Source organism: Macaca fascicularis, chromosome 18 (assembly GCF_037993035.2).
Source record: "Macaca fascicularis isolate 582-1 chromosome 18, T2T-MFA8v1.1".
Classification (NCBI taxonomy): Eukaryota; Metazoa; Chordata; class Mammalia; order Primates; family Cercopithecidae; genus Macaca; species Macaca fascicularis.
The window spans coordinates 56,852,029-56,871,807 of NC_088392.1; the positions used below are offsets into that span (position 1 = coordinate 56,852,029).

The 19,779-nt window shown below is 33.8% G+C and overlaps 1 protein-coding gene across 1 annotated transcript in view; it reads left to right on the forward strand.

Moving 5' to 3' along the window:
* The window catches only part of CCDC178 (coiled-coil domain containing 178), a 462,699-nt gene extending 444,941 nt beyond the window's left edge, over nt 1-17,758 (forward strand). Inside the window, exons 22-23 of the mRNA XM_074022193.1 lie at nt 16,238-16,372; nt 16,654-17,758. Coding sequence (XP_073878294.1) covers nt 16,238-16,372; nt 16,654-16,761 — 243 coding nt within the window. The 3' untranslated portion in view covers nt 16,762-17,758. The remainder of the gene's footprint in view (nt 1-16,237; nt 16,373-16,653) is intronic.
* The last annotated feature ends 2,021 nt before the right edge of the window (nt 17,759-19,779 follow it).

Sequence of the window (19,779 nt, forward strand, 5' to 3'; positions counted from 1 at the left end):
ATAGGATGATCATATAGTTTCTCTCCTTTTTGGGGGTTAATGTGGTGGGTAAAATGTATGTTTAGTTTTTTTTCAAGTCTTGCATTCCTAGAATAAATATCACCTGGCCATGGTTAATTATGGTTTTATACATTGCTATGCTCACTTTACAAATACTTACCACATATATTTTGCTCATAAGTTTATAAGTAGAATTAAATTCTGCTTTCTGGGTTTTTTACTGCATTTGTTGGATATTAGTTTTCATGTTATGCTTGACTTATAGAATAATTTGGGAAATATTCTCTTTTTCTGTTTTCTGAAAGATTTGACATACAATTGGGAAAAACTGTACCTTTAAAACTTGGAAAAACTCTCCTATAAAACTTTCAGAGCCAAGTGTTTTATGTATGAGGGCAATTTCAAACTGCTAATACAATATCTTTAGTAATTGTAAGAATATATGGCTTTCTGTTTTACAAGTCAGTTTAAGTTCTGTTTATTAGCACTTTGTCTATTTCATTTAATTTTAAATTTACTACATACAATTATTCATAGTATTATCTTAACAATTTTAATTTTTATTGTTTATCTTTTATTCTTTTGTTCAAATATTATTAATTTTTTACTTTATTTCTATTTCATTGTGTTAATCCTTGTGGAATTTTGCATAGTTTATTGGTCTTTCCTAAGAACTCTGTGAATTTCCTCTATCATATATTTGGTTTCCATTTTATTACTCTTTTCCTACATTTTTGATTAATTTATTCTGTTCTTTATATATTTTTTTAAATTTGGATGAAAAGCTCATTAATCTACCTTTTGTCTTTTCTAATATAAGCATAAAAGACTATAAACCCCCTTAAGTATCATCTGGTTGCATCCTACATATTTGAAATTTATTTATTTAGCACTCAGTATTAAATAATTAACTATTTATTTATTTATTGTTGAGATGGAATCTTACTCTGTCACCCAGGCTGGCATGCAGTGGCACGATCTAGACACACTGCAACCTCCGCCTCCTGGGTTCAAGCGATTCTCCTGCCTCAGCCTCCTGAATAGCTGGGATTACAGACACGCGCCACCACGCCCGGATAATTTTTGTATTTATAGTAGAGACGGGGTTTCGCCGTGTTGGCCAGGCTGGTCTTGAACCCCTGACCTCAGATGATCCATCTGCCTCCGTCTCCCAAAGTGCTAGGATTACAGGCGTGAGCCAACGCGTCAGCCAACAACTTTTTATGATTTATTTTGATAAATGTGTTATTATTATTATCATTATTACTGTTATTATTTTGAGACGGAGTTTCACTCTTGTTTCCCAGGCTGGAGTGCAATGGCGCAATCTCCGCTCACTGCAACCTCTGCCTCCCAGGTTCAAGCGATTCTCCTGCCTTAGCTTCCTGAGTAGCTAGGATTACAGGGGACCTGCCACCACGCAGTAGGGTGTTTCACTATGTTGGCCAGGCTGGTCTCAAACTCCTGACCTCAGGCGATCCACCCGCCTCGGCCTCCCAAAGTGCTGGGATTACAGACATGAGCCACTGCATCCAGCCAAATGTATTATTTTTAACTTTTCTCATAAACGTCTAAGGATATATAGATATTTTTGTTTTGTTTGTTTTGCTTTCTGATTTCTAATTTAGTTACTTTGTTGTCAGGAACATGGTTTATATGATGTCAGTTCATTGTAATGAAATATTTGCTTTAGAACAGAAAACCAAACACCGCATATTCTCACTCATAGGTGGGAATTGAACAATGAGAACACCTGGACACAGGAAGGGGAACATCATACGCCGGGGCCTATTGTGGGGTGTGGGGAGAGGGGAGGGATAGCATTAGGAGATATACCTAATGCAAATGACGAGTTAATGGGTGCAGCACACCAACATGGCACATGTATACAGATGTAACAAACTTGCACGTTGTGCACAAGTACCCTAGAACTTAAAGTATAATAAAACAGAAAAAATAAAAATAAGAAAAGTACTTACACTATAGCACTGTTGTGAGAATAAAGTGATATAAAACAAAACAAAACAAAAAAACCAAAAATAAATCAAATAAATAAAATACTTGCTTTATGATCTCATAAGATTTTATACAGTTTATGTTTTAATGTATGTAAGTTACAAGTTTTAATGTTTACGTATGCTTAAGAAGATGGTGTAATTTATAATTTGGAACATGTGCATGTATATCTGTATGTACACGTATATATGCATATATACTAGATCTATGCATATATACATATCTATGCATATATACATATATGCTAGATCAAGTTTATTAGGCCTGTCAATCATCACCATTATTTCAATTTTGGATTTGCCAAAATCGATGTGTTGATATCTATAGATCTAGATATATATATATGGATATGAATAATCTCTATCTAAGAACACTATTTGTCTTAAGGTCTCTTTTGCCTAATATACTCAGGGTTTCATTGTGCTAGTATATGCCTGTATTCAGTTATATATTTTTTTATTTTTTAGTTTCTATCTTGACTATCTTTTAGTTTTTGATGTGTTTCATGTAAAATATATGTAAGCATCGTTTTCCAAATCTAATCTTCTGTCTGTCTTAACTGAAAAGTATAATCCATATATGGTTATTGTAATCAATTATACATTTTACCTCTTTCTAGTATCTTTTTGTCTTTTGATTGTTATATTTTTTTCTACTACTTCCTTTTTCTCTACCTGCCTTTTTAGTTGATTGAAGACTCTTGTTTATCTTTTCTTATTCTGTTTTTTCTGCTCCTTTTCTTGAAGGTCAAACACTATATTTAACCTTTTATTTGAAATTTTATTTTTATTGTACTTTAAATAGACCATGCATATTTAATTTAAAATATACTTGAATTTTTATTTATTACAGCACATATTTTAACTATCATGCAATATACTGACTTAGACAATTTTAATTCAGACTTCTGAACTTCAGACATACATAATATTGTTATAAAACATTTTAGTTTCCATGATTCTTTTATACTCTTTAATTAGTTATTATAATTTTATTAGCATTGCTATTAATATTTTATGGGAATGTTTATTTGACTTTACGTATTTACCTGTTTTGTTCTTATTCACCGTTCCTTCTTGCAACTCAGAGCCTCTCTGTGGAATCATTTTCCGTTTTTCTGAATTACATCCTTTCTAGAAGGTTCAATAGAAATGAACTCTGTTTCAGTTTATCTAAAATATCTCTTTATTATCCTTGTTCTGAAATAACACTCTTCCTGGTAGTTTTTGTTTGTTCCTGCAAATCTCATTGTTTCTACTATGTATTAATATTTTAGTTGACTAGAAGTTAATAGATCTTCCTCTCTGTGAAACTGGTGTCCCAGTTTAAGATTGCTTTCTTCCAGAGAGAATTTGCACTACCTTCTCCTTCAAGCCAAGGGGAAAACAAAAACTTAGAAGTCCTCAGCTCTACTCTAGGCTTAGACAGTATAAATGCAGAGGTCATTCACTTACCTGGAATTGGTGACTACTCAGTACTCAAGTTTCACTGATGGTTCTGCAGATTCTCCTGTGGGAATTTCTTATGTGTTCTAACCCCATCAATGCAATAAAAATATTTGTGTAAAGAATTGATCTTGTTTTAAAATTAAAGCACTCTTCAGAGTGTCTAGTGAAATCTTAGTCTTTTTCATAATCTTTCATTACATTTTGCCTATTCTCAAAATACATGGAATAAATTAGGCCAGAAAACTCAAAACCCTATCTAAAATGTTATATCTCTGTTGTTAGAAACAGTGCAAAAGCAAAAATATCTTCCTATATTAAGAATAAGTACTTTATTATTGAATCTAGTTTAGTAGAACTATACTTGTTCCTTACATGAGACAATTAAGGTTCAAATGACACTAAGTCACATAGCCCAGTAGTACCTAGACCTGCTGAGGTTTTCAAATATCCAATGATCCTTCTTTCTACTACTACCATCATAAATTTCCAGAATGTGGTAGAACATCTGTAGTTTCCTTAATATGAGTCAATATTATTTCATTTATATTAATCATTGCTGCTTTTGTTCTTTTTAGTTCTTTGAGTATCTTGAATTTAGTTCACAATGTTTTCTGAAAGAATGGTATTAGTTACTAATATATGAAAAGCATTATTTTATTATAAATATATTTGATAATATTTGTCATAACCTGGATTTAATTATATATACCAGTGCAAGCCAGCAAATGAGTTTATAAATTTTGGGCATCTGTGACAATTTGCACTACTTTTCAGATTTTTTTCTTCTTATTGCCATCCTTCTAGTGCCAGAACAATTCTAGATCACTAACAAGAAGCTAAGACAATAATAGGATCATAAGAGTTTTGCATTCTAAATGAAGCTTATACTTTCTGACCCATGATTTTTTGTTTGTTTGTTTGTTTGTTTTGAGACAGTCTTACTCTGTCTCCCAGGCTGGAGTGCAGTGGCGAGATCTCAGCTCACTGCAACCTCCACTTCCTGGGTTCACGCCATTCTCCTGCCTCAGCCTCCCCAATAGCTGGGACTACAGGTGCCCGCCACCACGCCCGGCTAATTTTTTGTATTTTTGGTAGAGACGGGGTTTCACCGTGTTAGCCAGGATGGTCTCGATCTCCTGACCTCGTGATCCGCCCACCTCGGCCTCCCATAGTGCTGACCCATGATTCTTATCGCTGTAGACTAGTTTCTGCAGTTAGGCTGTCCTGCATTGCATGATTGTGTGGCTTATTTTATTTACATTTACATTTGCTGTTGAATTTTTTATAATTGTTTAAAACAAATAATTTCATAAGCATTTATGTTTATTTGTGTGTAAAAGAAATAAAAATGCTGGGGGTATTTATAATGAAATTTGATGTTTTAAAAATAGAGATATACTATATTTCTTCTTGAAATTTTGAAATAAACCAATGAGCTCTATCATTAATCTTTTTTGAATAATGTTTTTATTGTGAATTAATTTTAGGTAAATGTCATTTTTAAAACATTTTCTTGATTTTTTGCATTAAAATAAGTGGTTCTCAGAAGACTATAAAGATATACTGTGGATAATCGTCAGAGAAAATTGCTCAACCACAGCTCATAAATGAAAACCAAAAGAGCCAGCTTAGACCATTTATTTGGCCACATTTTAAAATCAAGGGACTTAATTACTTTTGGGCAAAAGACTGACAAGCAGGCAAGGAAGTGTATGCTTCAAAAATATGTTCATCTCTATGTTTGACAGTATAATATTTCATATTTAGCTGTCATGTAATTCTATTTTAAACCATTTTTAAACAATTATTCATTTGAGAAAAGTTAAATTTTTATTGTGAGGGTAATTTTATTATATAATTTTGTTTTATTCTTGGTTTAACAATTTTTTCAATCACAAGGAACAATAATTTTAGAATTAAGCATATACTTTCATTCATTTATTTCTTATTGAATTTTTCATGGGATTTGAGTGTGAATTTTAGCAACTTAAGCAAAATATATAAACTACTGTCTTTACACATTTTTATCAAGTATCTATCAGAATGTAGTAATTTTATTTCAGAACCAAATTATCAAACTAAGAAGGTTTTACGTTTTGCAGATTGTTACTATTAAATATGAAAAAAGATGAATTATTATCTGTTATATGTAATAGTGTGTATTATAATTATAAAGTATACAAAGAAATGTATTTGCATATTCATATAAAAGGATAGACTTGATTTTTAACTATTCAATACAAAAAGTAGTAGTGTCTGTATGGACCAGCTTTCTCTGTCATACCAAGGTTTTATGTATTAGCAGAGATCCAAATGCAGAATTAAGAAATATATTATTTTTATATAATTAGAGTAATTAAAAAATTCTTCTTTAAATTTCTTACATGCCAGCTCCAAAATTGGGAGTGCACGTGGGTCTTATTTTTCTTAAGTACATCTAAGCAGTTGATAAAAGATATTTCTAGAAATGAGCTATGTTATCTTTAACACTAGTCTGTGGAATGGATTTGGTAATAAGTATCTCATTACTTTTGATATTTGTATATTGTATGTACATGTATAGCTTGGTAACTGAGTACTATAAATAGCTCAGTATTAACTGGATTTTTTATGTCTGTCATTCCTGCCTTGCCAAAAATCTGTGGAGTAGTTTATAATTGCTATTGTTTGGGTTATTACAATAAACAGAACTGATAAGGCTTACGCTGTTTGCCTTGTGAGCTGCACTTCACATCACTGTTGAATTAAAATTGCATGCACATACTTTCACTTATCAGTTTTATCTGTCAGAAATTGAGAAACACAGTATGCTTTCAGTATGTGAAAACTTATAACAAGCAGCTTGAAATTGTAATCATTATTTGAATATTCTAGTGCAAATAAATGAATGTATTTGTGCTATTATCTATCTACCTTCCTTCTATCTAAAATAAATTCCTATAGGAAAAGCTTATTATTATTTTCCAGATGGTCTTTATCATATTTTGTCAAAGCTTTAAATATGATTTTAATTAGATTACCTAAGGTGCAAATGCAAATCTACAGCATACAGCATTTTTTTCTCTTTGTCAAATGTGCATAAATCTTAGAGCTGCTTCTACAGTTGGCCTATTTGTTTGACTGTGTTTGTAGATAGGAAATACGGACTTCTGAAATGCCTTCATCTTCTCCCAAGGTATTATTCACAATATTTCTATTCTTAGATTGCAGGCTTCTTACCTAGGAAACTTCCAAACTCTCTGCCAATCATATCAGATGAACTCTCAAATTTTCAGGTACCTCTGATGAGTTAATCCATGCATACACGTGCATCTTTCAGAAATACTGTAACCTCTAACAATTGTCACATATTGTCACCACCAGGTAACCACTCCCAATTCCCACTCCAGTGTACTGAGAAGTGATTTTTTTTTAAGATCTTATTTTTTAGAGGAGTTTTGGGGTTTACAGCAAAATGGAGTGGAAGGTACAGAGAGTTTCTGTATACCCCCTTTCCACACACATGCATAGCCTCCTCCATGATCAACAACCCACTCCAGGAGGGACATTTGTTACAACTGGTGAACCTATATTGACACATCATCATCACTCCAAGTTCATACTTTAGGGTTCACTCTTGGTGTTGTACATTCTACAGGTTTGGACAAATGTGTAATGGCATGTATCTGCCATTGTGGTATCATACAAAATATTTTCACTGCCCTAAAAATTCTGTGTGCCCTGCTAATTTATCCAGGGAGGTAATTTTTACTTCAAAAATTTGGAATTGTTCCACACTTTTCATATTTGTCCTACACGTTGTATTGATAAAGGTTGTTTATTGCAGTGATTCTGTTAATTTTCTGTTTGGATTCTGTATCTAATGGGTTTTCATGTTGCATGTGGGAAAATTCTATGTTCTTTTCAACTACTAGTTGAAACTGGATCTTTATAAATTCCAGTTTTTATAAAGATATTTTTCATCCAAAAAAATATAAATGAGGTATTTTTGAAAATCTCTTTCACAGATTTGAATCCAGCAGTTGTTTGTTTTCACAAATCCAGAATGAACAAATCATCATTCATAGATAAAGAACTTTGAGTGCTGTTCATGCACTGTCTACCCTGCCAGTTACTATCATCTTTGTATTCTAAAGGACTTTTTGTTTTCGGTATTGACTGGTCTTTGTTTCCTGGCAAAACAATTTATAGTTCATTTTCAGATAACTATACATATGGTATTTGTATTTTAATTAAAAAGACTGTTGTTATGTCTGATTCTTATAAGGAGAAATTCATTATAAGGACACTTCTCATTTCCTTGAAACGTTCCCTTTCTTTTTTTCCAGGGTTCTTAAATTGCAAAAGCCAGTTAAATTATGTGCTTTGGGGAGTTAATTTTTGGTACCATATGTCTCTAAAATGATTTAATTTTATCTAAAGTGTGTTTTCAATTATATTTATGTTCTGTAAGACACAGGCACAATTTAAAGAATTTTTTAAGGAAAAAACATACTAGTCATTATTTCAACACATTAGCATGATACGTGTATAAGCTGACGAAAATATCTATTTATTAAGGTTAATTTTTTTTACCATCTGAGCTCTGTGGTTACCTTTTGAAACTAGCAAATTCAAATTCTCATGAAAATATTTTACATATGGCCATCTTTAATTTCATATGAAATAAGTTATGAAGTCACTAACCAACAACTGTGTTAATTGTATGAGTGGGATGAAGGAAAATACCAATAATTTTATGAGGCAGCTAAAAGTAGTAATTTTTTCCTTAATGATATAAACTTAGTATTTCGGATATTTTGTTTATTATAGGTAAGATCATATTTAGTGGGTATATAACACAAATATTGTACAAAAAGCTATTTTTGTATTTTGGCAGATGGCCAAATATAATAGGCTACTCTTAACAAATTATAATAAATTCTCTGAAAGTAAATCATTCTAAGCCACAAAATATGGAAGATGCCTTTCTTGCAGAGATGTTACATTAACATAGGTTTTGTTCTTTAATGAAACAACTAAGCATGCAGTAAGTTACAGAGTTATATATAAACTATAAATAAGTAAACAAGTTTCTAATAAATTTCTGTGTAACTTTACCAGATTTGTAAATCCTGACATTTTGTTTTGCATGTTTAAACCAGTAGAGATGCATTCAAAATCCTCAGTCGGCCTCTTCCTATTATTATTCCCCTCCTTACTCATGGTTAATTAACCTTTTGTGTTTACCATTCCAATTTTTTAATGCCATTTTTACATAGTAATAAAATTTTTTAAAAAATATTATTTGTAAGATTTTTTTGTTTCTCTAACATCCAAACCACCTGCAATGTTAACATGTTTATTTTGTTTTATTTTATTTTATTTTATTTTATTTTATTTTATTTTATTTTATTTTATTAGAGACAAGGTCTACCTATGTTGCTTAAGATGGTTTCGAATTCTTGAGCTCAAGTGATCCTCTTTGCCTTGGCCTCACAAAGTGCTGGGATTACAGACATGAGCCACCATATATGGCCAGTGAGTTTATTTTAAATGCTGTGGTTTAGGGTATAAACATACCATAATGTATTTTTTATTACTTCAAAGACTATTAGATTGTTTCCAGATTTTTACTATAGCAAGTAATGCTGTAAATGGAAAGTATTTCATGTTTTTCCCTGAGTACATATGACATTTTTTTTGAGAGAGATATATCTCAAACTGTAGCATACATTAGAATCACCTAGAGATCTTGATAAAACACTGATTGCTGGTCCCAAGGTTTCTGATTCAGGGAGTCTGAATGACTGTATTCCTAACATTCTGAGGTGATACTGATCCTGATGGTCTGGGAACCACATGCTGAGAATTGCTGGTCTAGAGTATGTAGCTTAAAGTATAATTTCTGGATCAAAGGGAAAGTACAACTTCATTTTCAATACGAAATAATAAATTGTTCTCCAAAGTTTTTGTATCAAATTATACATAAATTTGAACAGCACATGAGTTTAATTTTTTTCACATCTTTACCTAAATTTGATATTGACAGATTGTGTTAGTATTTGACAATCGGATGAGTTTGAATTTTATTTATTCATATGCTACTATTAAAGTTGAATACCTTTTCAAATGTTTTCAGGCCAAATGGCTTTCCTTTTATGTTAATTGCCGATGTGTATAATTTGCCCATTTTTTTCTGGTATACTGTTTCTATTTTTATTATTGACTTATAAGGGTTTTTTATATGTTAAAGAAATTAATCCTTGTCTGCTGTGTTATTAAAATCTTCTCTAAACCTGCAGCTTATATGGTTACTCTGTTTAAATTTACTTAAAAAAATTAAATGTGGTTTGTCAATTTTTTTCCATTAGAAGTTATCATTTTAATTTTTATTTAAAAATTCTTCCTTGGCCGGGCGCGGTGGCTCAAGCCTGTAATCCCAGCACTTTGGGAGGCCGAGACGGGCGGATCACGAGGTCAGGAGATCGAGACCATCCTGGGTAACACAGTGAAACCCCGTCTCTACTAAAAATACAAAAACTTAGCCGGGCGAGGTGGCAGGCGCCTGTAGTCCCAGCTACTCGGGAGACTGAGGCAGGAGAATGGCGTGAACCCGGGAGGCGGAGCTTGCAGTGAGCTGAGATCCGGCCACTGCACTCCAGCCTGGGTGACAGAGCAAGACTCCGTCTCAAAAAAAAAAAAATAAAATAAAAATAAAAAAATAAAAAATAAAAATTCTTCCTTTCCTCAAAGGCATAAAGTTGTGTCATTCTTTTTAAAAAATTGTTAAAGGTTAACTTTCCTCATTTCAATCTAGTTTGCTTTTATTTTCCGTATGTTGTGAGTTAAAGATCTCATTTTATTTTATTTTGCATGGAGATAGCCAATTATTAGCCATCCTTTCCGCACTGATTTGTAGTGATATCTCTATCATGTGTTACATTTTATATGCATGTGTCTGTTACTCAGCTCTCTTTGCTGATCAAATGCTCTCTTTGGATGATCCCAATATTACTCTTAATTCCTACAGCTTTAAGATAAATTGTATGTATCACATGTCAAATTTTTCAGGCTTGTTCTCCTGTTTCACAGTTGTCTCATTAAATATTCTCAGTCCTTTGTTCTTCCATGTGAATTTTAGATCAACTTTCATAAAACCTGATGAGATTATAGACTACTCTGTGGAAAACTGATTCATCCATGACACTCTTTTCTCATATATGACCACACTGTACCTCTAGATTTATTCAGTCCTTATTCTTCAAAATATTTTGTAACTTTCTCTATAAAATCTTGCCCATTTTTAAAAAGATATCAACCTAAGTACCTTTCATTTTATTTTATGGTAATAAATAGGATTTTTCTATTATAATTCAAAATTGGTCATATTGATTTATAAAAATGGGTCGGGTGCGGCGAGTCATGCCTGTGGTTAGGAGCTCAAAGCCAGCCTGCCCAACATGGCGAAACCCTGTCTCTACTAAAAATACAAAAATTAGCCCGGCGTGGTGGGAGGTCGCCTGTAATCCCGGTTACTTGGGAGGCTGACAGCAGAATCTCTTGAACCCAGGAGGCAATGTTGCAGTGAACTGAGATCCCACCATTGCACTCCAGCCTGGGCGACAGAGCGAGACTCTGTCTCAAAAAAAAAAAAAAAAAGTTATTAATTTTTCAGTGCAGATATTATAGGCAGAAAGTTCCTAAACCCTCATCACCTCCTTTTTTTTTTTTTTTTTAGACGGAGTCTCCCTCTGTCTCCCAGGCTGGAGTGCAATGGCGCTATCTCGGCTCACTGCAAGCTCCGCCTCCCTGGTTCAAGGGATTCTCCTGCCTCAGCCTCCTGAGTAGCTGGGCCTATAGACGACCGCCACTGTGTCCGGCTAATTTTTGTATTTTTAGTAAAGACAGAGTTTCACCATGTTAGTCAGGCTGCTCTCGAACTCCTGATCTCAGTTGATCCATCCACCTCGGCCTCCCAAAGTGCTGGGATTACAGGCATGAGCCACTGTGCCCGGCCTTTTTTCTAACTCTTATAGCTATATTTTGTCCTTCTATTTTTTTATTGTATTGACAAGAATCAGCAATAAAGTTTTCAAAAGGGGTATTGATTTATGTTATCCTTATTTTATTTTGCCCGACATCCACAGGAAGATTTCTGACGTTTATTTAGTAAAATGTTTGATGGAAGTTTTTGGTTTATACCCTTTATCAGGTAAACTTTTATCAGCTCAAGTGGAGTCCATTTTAATAAACATTTATTGAGCGATCACTGTCTGCTGACATCTTGAAATGGGGTTTTTTCATAATCACTTTCCTAAAATAATTGTTGTCATAGCTATTTGACATAATCAATCATTCTTGACAGCATCTTAGTTGTTTTTTCCTTAAATATTCTTTTGAATAGTCTTATTGTCTTTCGTGTGTAAATGTGTTTATGTGCATATGTTATTTTATTGAATGCTGGTTCTCCTCTCTTTTTATTTATTTATTTATTATTATTATACTTTAAGTTGTAGGGTACATGTGCATAACGTGCAGGTTTGTTACATATGTATACTTGTGCCATGTTGGTGTGCTGCACCCATCAACTCGTCATTTACATCAGGTATAACTCCCAATGCAATCTCTCCCCCCTCCCCCCTCCCCATGATAGGCCCCGGTGTGTGATGTTCCCCTTCCTGAGTCCAAGTGATCTCATTGTTCAGTTCCCACCTATGAGTGAGAACATGCGGTGTTTGGTTTTCTGTTCTTGCGATAGTTTGCTAAGAATGATGGTTTCCAGCTGCATCCATGTCCCTACAAAGGACACAAACTCATCCTTTTTGATGGCTGCATAGTATTCCATGGTGTATATGTGCCACATTTTCTTAATCCAATCTGTCACTGATGGACATTTGGGTTGATTCCAAGTCTTTGCTATTGTGAATTGTGCTGCAATAAACATACATGTGCATGTGTCTGTATAGCAGCATAATTTATAATCCTTTGGGTATATACTCAGTAATGGGATGGCTGGGTCATATGGTACATCTAGTTCTAGATCCTTGAGGAATCGCCATACTGTTTTCCATAATGGTTGAACTAGTTTACAATCCCACCAACAGTGTAAAAGTGTTCCTATTTCTCCACATCCTCTCCAGCACCTGTTGTTTCCTGACAACATACCAGAATCTCCTCTCTTTAAGATTGTCTTTAGTTCTTCCTTTTCCTGGTTCTTGTTTTTCCATAGGCCTATTTAGCTATTGATTTCCACCCACCCACCGCCCCCCCGCAAAAAAAAAAAAAAAAGCCTCTTTTTTGAGATATTACTCATTCTTACTTGATCCTTAAAAAACTTTTCTGTTTAAGAGGCTTCAGTTAACATGTGAATATGGATAAATTCAAGGCCTTTATGGCTACCTCAAGCTAGAATACAGACAACTGAATAAAAATAGACACTGCATACAGCTGCTTCTCCTCATTTGACTTGTGGCTGTAGAAAACATTACTATTCAGTTTGCTTTGTTTACGTATGCTGAAGAGCTCCCACTTGTAAAATTTACCTTGTTGTTAAGGAATTCCTCTACAGCTCATCTTTCCCTTACTTGCTTTTTGTCATATGTGTGGCTACTCTAATAGTATTAATTTATTATTTTCTTTGACAAACAAATCTTTGTTCATAGGTGTAGTTCCAAGTATCCTATGATCTCTTGGGGGAAATAAGGTATTCTGAGGGCTAAGCTGACTCCAAAAAACTACAGCCTTGAAATAAGAAAAATACTAGAGAAAATTAAAGTGGTATTTTGCTGTAGGTGACTTTTCACTGAGATATCTGATTCCACTCAGTAAGGCTAAGAGTTCATCCTACAGCCATTCTTTCAAAATCGTTTATTTCTGGCTTATTGCTGTGAACTTTTCTTGTCTTGATAGTCTATTGTCCAATTTTTGTACAAGGTAGGCTTCCATTTGTTGTTGTCTTAAAAATTCCAAATTACAACGAACTAGTAAGGTAAGGTCTGAGGTAGACAATGATTTGAAAACCTACTCTATGTGATAAGGTTTTATCATGCACTTCTTACTAATATCTAACGAGCAAACAGAAATGTTCATTTTGCATCACAGCCTATTTTCCAGGAATCTCTGTGGCAAAGGTTTACGGAACCCTTGGGTGTTTCTAGCAGTCTTTATGACTATCCTTAATCTGGAAGTGACTGCTAAAATATGAGAGAGAGAAAGAAAAACCATTGAACTTTAACTGATATGGCATCATGGTTAATAACTGAAACTTGAAGTTAGACAGAAGCAAATAACCTAAAGCAAGTTAACCTCTTTAAAATATAGATTTCTCAGCTGTACACTGGGGTTAATCAAAGAAGCTATCTCAGCAGGCCCACAATCAACCTATGAACTGTGTTGTTTAAATAAGTCACATTGAAAAGAATTGAGAAAGTTGACAGATTATTTGTCTTTGTTAAGAAAATAGCAAAAATCTAATCTCTTCAGAGCCTCCACCCACAACGGACAATTTATAGTTAAGCTTCATTTAGCAAATTGCATTTATCTATTAGATTATGGCCTCTTCATTCAGGATGTTTACCTCAGCAAACAATATATTTAGGTAGTGTATAAAGAACTATACTGCAATATGTGTTTCAAAATATATTTCCACATGTAATTTCAGAAATGAGCTAGCCTGTTAGTAGAAATGATTGATAATTTTAGTTTTTAAGCAGGTAAAATTTCCTTTACATTCATTTCCATTTTTGCCCTTTAAAAAAATCTGTAAATTGCAAGGTCATATTTTAATAATGAAGACCAGTATAAAAATCACACAAATTTCAAACATATATATGCTATGAAATTATTTTCAGGAATATTTGTCATGGTTCTTTTCTTCTGTTATTAATGTTTACTTGACACTAAATGTCAGCTTCTCTAGCCTTGCCCACTGTTTGCAATTGAAGTAATTTCTAATTTAAATATACATGTGCTCTGCATCTTATTAAAGCAAATTTAATTAATATTATTTAAATCATTGATGCATACATTAGGTAATACATGGCCAGTGCTAACTCCTATGGACCATTCCTGAACCCTCAATACCCAGACCCTTCCCCTGTCCCTGAACAATAATTAAAGTCTTAATATGACTCTTTATGTAGTTGTGAACATACACAATGAACTAAACTTTTCAAATGCCTTAATGAGTATATCAAGATACAGCATACCTCCCCCCGTTAACTGTCTGGCTTGGCTTGTGCTAAAGAAAACGCCATTTTTTTTTAAGTTTGACAAAACTTCTCTTCAAATAATAATGCTAAGTTTTAATTTAATAGCCCAAATTATCTGAAATGCGCATAAACTGGTTCTGGACAATGTAATTCAGCATTTAGTAAGCTGAAATATCTATAGTTTTCAAAGTCTTTTCTTCTTCCTAATCAACTAACCAAAAATAGAGGCTTTATTTTCCTGGGAACCAAACATAAATGCGTATGTGTTGTTTATAACAATGCATAACGAGGATAATGATGTTAAACAATTTACATGCAACACCAAGTATTTAGTTAAGTGAATTCTTTTATTGAAATATATATACAAAAGAGTTCCCAAATTTTACAAACTCCTTATTGCTGTTTTACAGAGGATCCTGTATATGTAACCCACCAAATAGCCACATTTTTAACATGTTTTTATTCTGGTATGAGGAAGTATTTAATATAAAAATTGTGTTTGATATTACATGTTTGGATGTAAATTTTGTTTTTTCATTCTGCAAAATATGCTAAAAAGGAACTGATATCAGCAATCATCCACATTCCCAAAACCAAGAGTTTTCAGTGACAGAATATATTATATTGTATAAACGTATGATATATGCATTCATTATAAATATATAACATAAGCACTCATAAATGTTTGGGATTTTTTAAAAATTGTTTTTACTGTTAATTTTATGTTTATCCCTTTGAAAATGCCTTATAATAATTCTGTATGGCGTGCCTACGGTAACTGTTGAAGAGCAAATGTACATTGTTTTGATAAAACATCCACTGTTTTCTGTTGGTTTTTATATTAAATTTCCAAATGATCTATCATATGTCATAGGCGAATTCTTTCTTTTTCTGTACAGATCCTGTATTAAACATGTCACTTCTTAACACCGCGTCCTCTATGCTTTAGTGCAGTGAGATGTTTCCATGTCACATGGTCAGAGGGAGGTAGATTAATAGGGAGTTCTAGCTGGAAATTTCTTCCTTGTTATTGTTCTCCCTCAGCAGTTGATGGCTAAGTTAATTCTCTTTAGTTTTGTCATGCTCTAAAGCACACATTGCCAAGCAATGGTAAGCTTTATGAGAAAAAAAGCAGTGATGGTGTCCATCAAAGTCTTAAAGTTGCATTTTTAAACTTTGGCTTGACCTGATGTGCCATTCAAAACGGCTTCAAAAGATGATTTTTTTCAAGAAAGGTTCAATATGTCCCGAGGCTATCGGTTTTGAGTTAAACTGGGTGAAGTAGAAATATTTTACTCATCAGCTTTGCAGTCACAGAGTTTGCCTCAGCTAGAACAAAACTGCTGAGGCATTTAGAGAAAATTAACCCCCCATCCTGGCGGCCAGATGTGACTGGTTTCTGATGAATGCACATGAGTGGGCTGAAAAATCAAGAGACTGTGAAATTCCTGTCAGGTCCGTACAGTGCAGAATGGGCTATTGACTGCTTTCTATATTTCTCTCCATCATTCTTCTTGAACACTGCCATTAATTTCCTCTCCTCCTCTAACTTGTGTTTTCTCCCCTCCCTCTTGCCTTTAGCTCTGTCAGCTGCAGAGAAGGATGCACAGGCTGTGGCAGGAGCACTTCAAACTGGTGGTCCTCTTCAGCCAGATGAGGCTGGCCAACTTCCAGACAGACTCTCAGGAGAGTATTCAGAAAATATTAGCTGTGCAGGTAGGTGATTGCAGGGAAGTAGGAAAGATCATTCTGATCTAGATTGAAAAGCAAATGATGGGTAGTGTGATGAAGCATTAAAACCATATCCCATCAGAGTTTTATAAATTTTTAACCTCTTTAATAAACTGGAATTGCATGAAGGATGAATTCAGTAAGTTAGCACATATACCATGCATACTTTGGGGGGAAAGGGAGATTGGACTTATTTCTCACAAACCTCAGAACAGATTTTTATTAATACATTTAGTATAAATAGTATTTTTTTTTCAAATCTTCAGGCTTTGCAGATGTCATCCAGCTGTTTAAAAGATGTTGACACAAGATACCGTGTGCTGCTTTTGTGCAAAATCCACTTCAGTGAAAATAACCCTCTTATGTTTACTTAGTTTAACCGTTGTCTTTTCTTTTCTGTTTTGCAAGAGGTTCATCCTAAGCAGATTTGGAGATGACTTTATTTGAAAGATAAGTAACTTGAGACTAGAAAGTAGCTGTGGTTCTAGATGCATGTGAGATTTTACTCCTTGTTTCAATAAAAAGATTTAGCAGATACATTGTTTCATTTTAAGAATGATATATTTTAGAAACCCACATTAACTATGTGAAGACAATTCTTAAATATTAGTCAAACTTTTAAAAAATTAATGTTTTACCATATTAAATGTTACTGCATGCATAAAACATGACCTCCCAAAGAAAAACACATACTACCTTATTCTATTAAGTAACAAAAACTAGAATGCCTGTTCCATGTAAAACAAAAACATAAAATCACACTTTTCAGTAATATGAAATGAATGCTGAACCCTAAACCAAATCTTTTTCTAAACATTTTATTATACATGCATTTCATATTGCTTTTAACTCGAGTAAAGAAGATTTTGCAAAGCTCTTGAAAGGCTATGAAGCTGTTTCAAATTTCATTTCTGCTGTTGTCCTTTTTTTTGGTATATTCTTCTGAGGATTGTGTGTGTGTGCACTTTATATATGGGATGTATTGATAATGGGTTATAACAAAACATTTAAAATAATTGAAGAAAAAGGAAGATTTTGAAAGGCAGTGCTTACCACATGTAGATTTAATCAAAATTGATGTACAAGCCTGAGTACAAACTACAATTGCATTATTTTAGAAGTCAGGAGCGTCTTGTTTTCCGTAAGTCTGTTCAAATGTAACACATTATACGGTGGCTAGAACCTGTGAATCTCTTTTAAATATTTAAAGGTAATCTGCATGTTCTAATTAGTATCTTAGAAAAATCTACATTTTTGTCCAAATGGTCTTAAAAATCTACAAATGATAAATTCTCACTGAATTATTATGTATTTTCAAATATTTAAAATGTCATTAGAAATTATTTGAATATCAGTAAAGTGATTCTCTAATTCATACCCTTCAATAATCTTTGTTTTAATTTTTATGAGAATTTCACCAACATACAGTTTATCAAACTTGATTTTAAATTACTTCTTTGTATGGCTGTTACATAACAGTGGGAATGAAGGGATGGGATAGGATAGGTAAGGAAACTCAACTACTCAGCATCCAGAGACACAGCAGCAGCATAAATTAGTACCTTATTTTCTTATCTATTGGAGATGGCTTCCATTTAGAATATTTCAATTTTGGCTTTTAATAAAAATGTGAGAATACAATTTTCAAAATCTTGCCACAAAACAGTAGAAATATGCAATCCTCTGGGGAAAGAAAAATCAAGGCTACAACCTTCAGCATGGTACACAACAACCTTCCTGACCAGCTCATGCTAATCTTCCTAGCTTCATCTTCTCTCTGCTTCAGTTCTTTAGTATGTTTCAGCCACTCCAAAATTCTTACTAATTAAGAAACTTGCTGTGAAACTCATTCTTCCTTTTTTGTGCTTATGCTCTTCCCTGTTTCTGCAATACTCATTTTTATCTTGCCTGTTTAAAAACAACTGACCATCAAGCTACCATTGACTTTCTTCACAGAATTAGAAAAAAAAACTTCTTTAAATTTTATATGGCACCAAAGAATAGCCCGTAGAGCCAAGACAATCCTAACCAAAAAGAACAAAACTGGAGGCATCACGCTACCTGACTTCAAACTATACTACTACAAGGCTACAATAACCAAAACAGCATGGTACTGGTGCCAAAACAGATATATAAACCAGTGGAACAGAGCAGAGACCTCAGAAATAACACCACACATCTACAGCCATCTGATCTTTGACAAACCTCAGAAAAACAAGCAATGGGGAAATGATTCCCTATTTAATAAATGGTGCTGGGAAAACTGGCTAACCATATACAGAAAACTGAAACTGGACCCCTTCCTTACACCTTATACAAAAATTAGCTCAAGATGAATTGAAGACTTAAATGTAAAACCCAAAGCCATAAAACCTCTTAGTGAAAACCTAGGCAATACCATCCATGACATAGGCATGGGCAAAGACTTCGTGACTAAAACACCAAAAGCAATTGCAAAAAAAGCCAAAATTGGCAAATGGGATCTAATTAAACTAAAGAGCTTCTGCACAGCAAAAGAAACTGACATTGGAGTGAAGAGGCAACCTACACAATGGAAAAAATGTTTGGGATCTACCCATCAGACAAAGGTCTGATATCCAGAATCCACAAGGAGTTTAAACAAATTAACAAGAAAAAAACAACCTGATGAAAATGTGGGAAAAGTATATGAATAGACACTTCTCAAAAGATGACATTTATGTGGCCAACAAACATATAAAAAAGCTCATCATCACTGATCGTTAGAAAAATGCAAATCCAAACCACAATGAGATACCATCTCAAGCCAGTCAGAATGATGATTATTAAAAAGTCAGAAAACAATAGATGCTGGTGAGGCTGTGAAGATATAGGAATGCTTTTACATTTTTGATGGGAGTGTAAATTAGTTCAGCCATTGTGGATGACAGTGTGGCAATTCCTCAAGGATCTAGAACTGGAAATACCATTTGACCCAGCAATCCCAATATTGGGTATATACCCAAAGGATTATAAATCATTCTACTGTAAAGACACATGCACACGTATGTTTCTTGCAGCACTGTTTACAATAGCAAAGACTTGGAACCAGCCCAAATGCCCATCAGTGACAGACTGGATAAAGAAAATGTGGCACATATACACCATGGAATACTACGCAGCCATAAAATAGAATGAGATCATGTCCTTTGCAGGGACGTGGATGAAGCTGGAAACCATCATTCTCAGCAAACTAACATCAGAACAGAAAACCAAACACGTGTGTTCTCACTTGTAAGTGGGAGTTGAACAATGAAAACACCTGGACACAAAGAGTGGAACAACACAAACTAGGGCCTGTAGTGGGGTGGGTGCTCTCCCCTTGATGGAGAGAGCATTAGGACAAATACCTATTGCACGCAGGGCTTAAAATC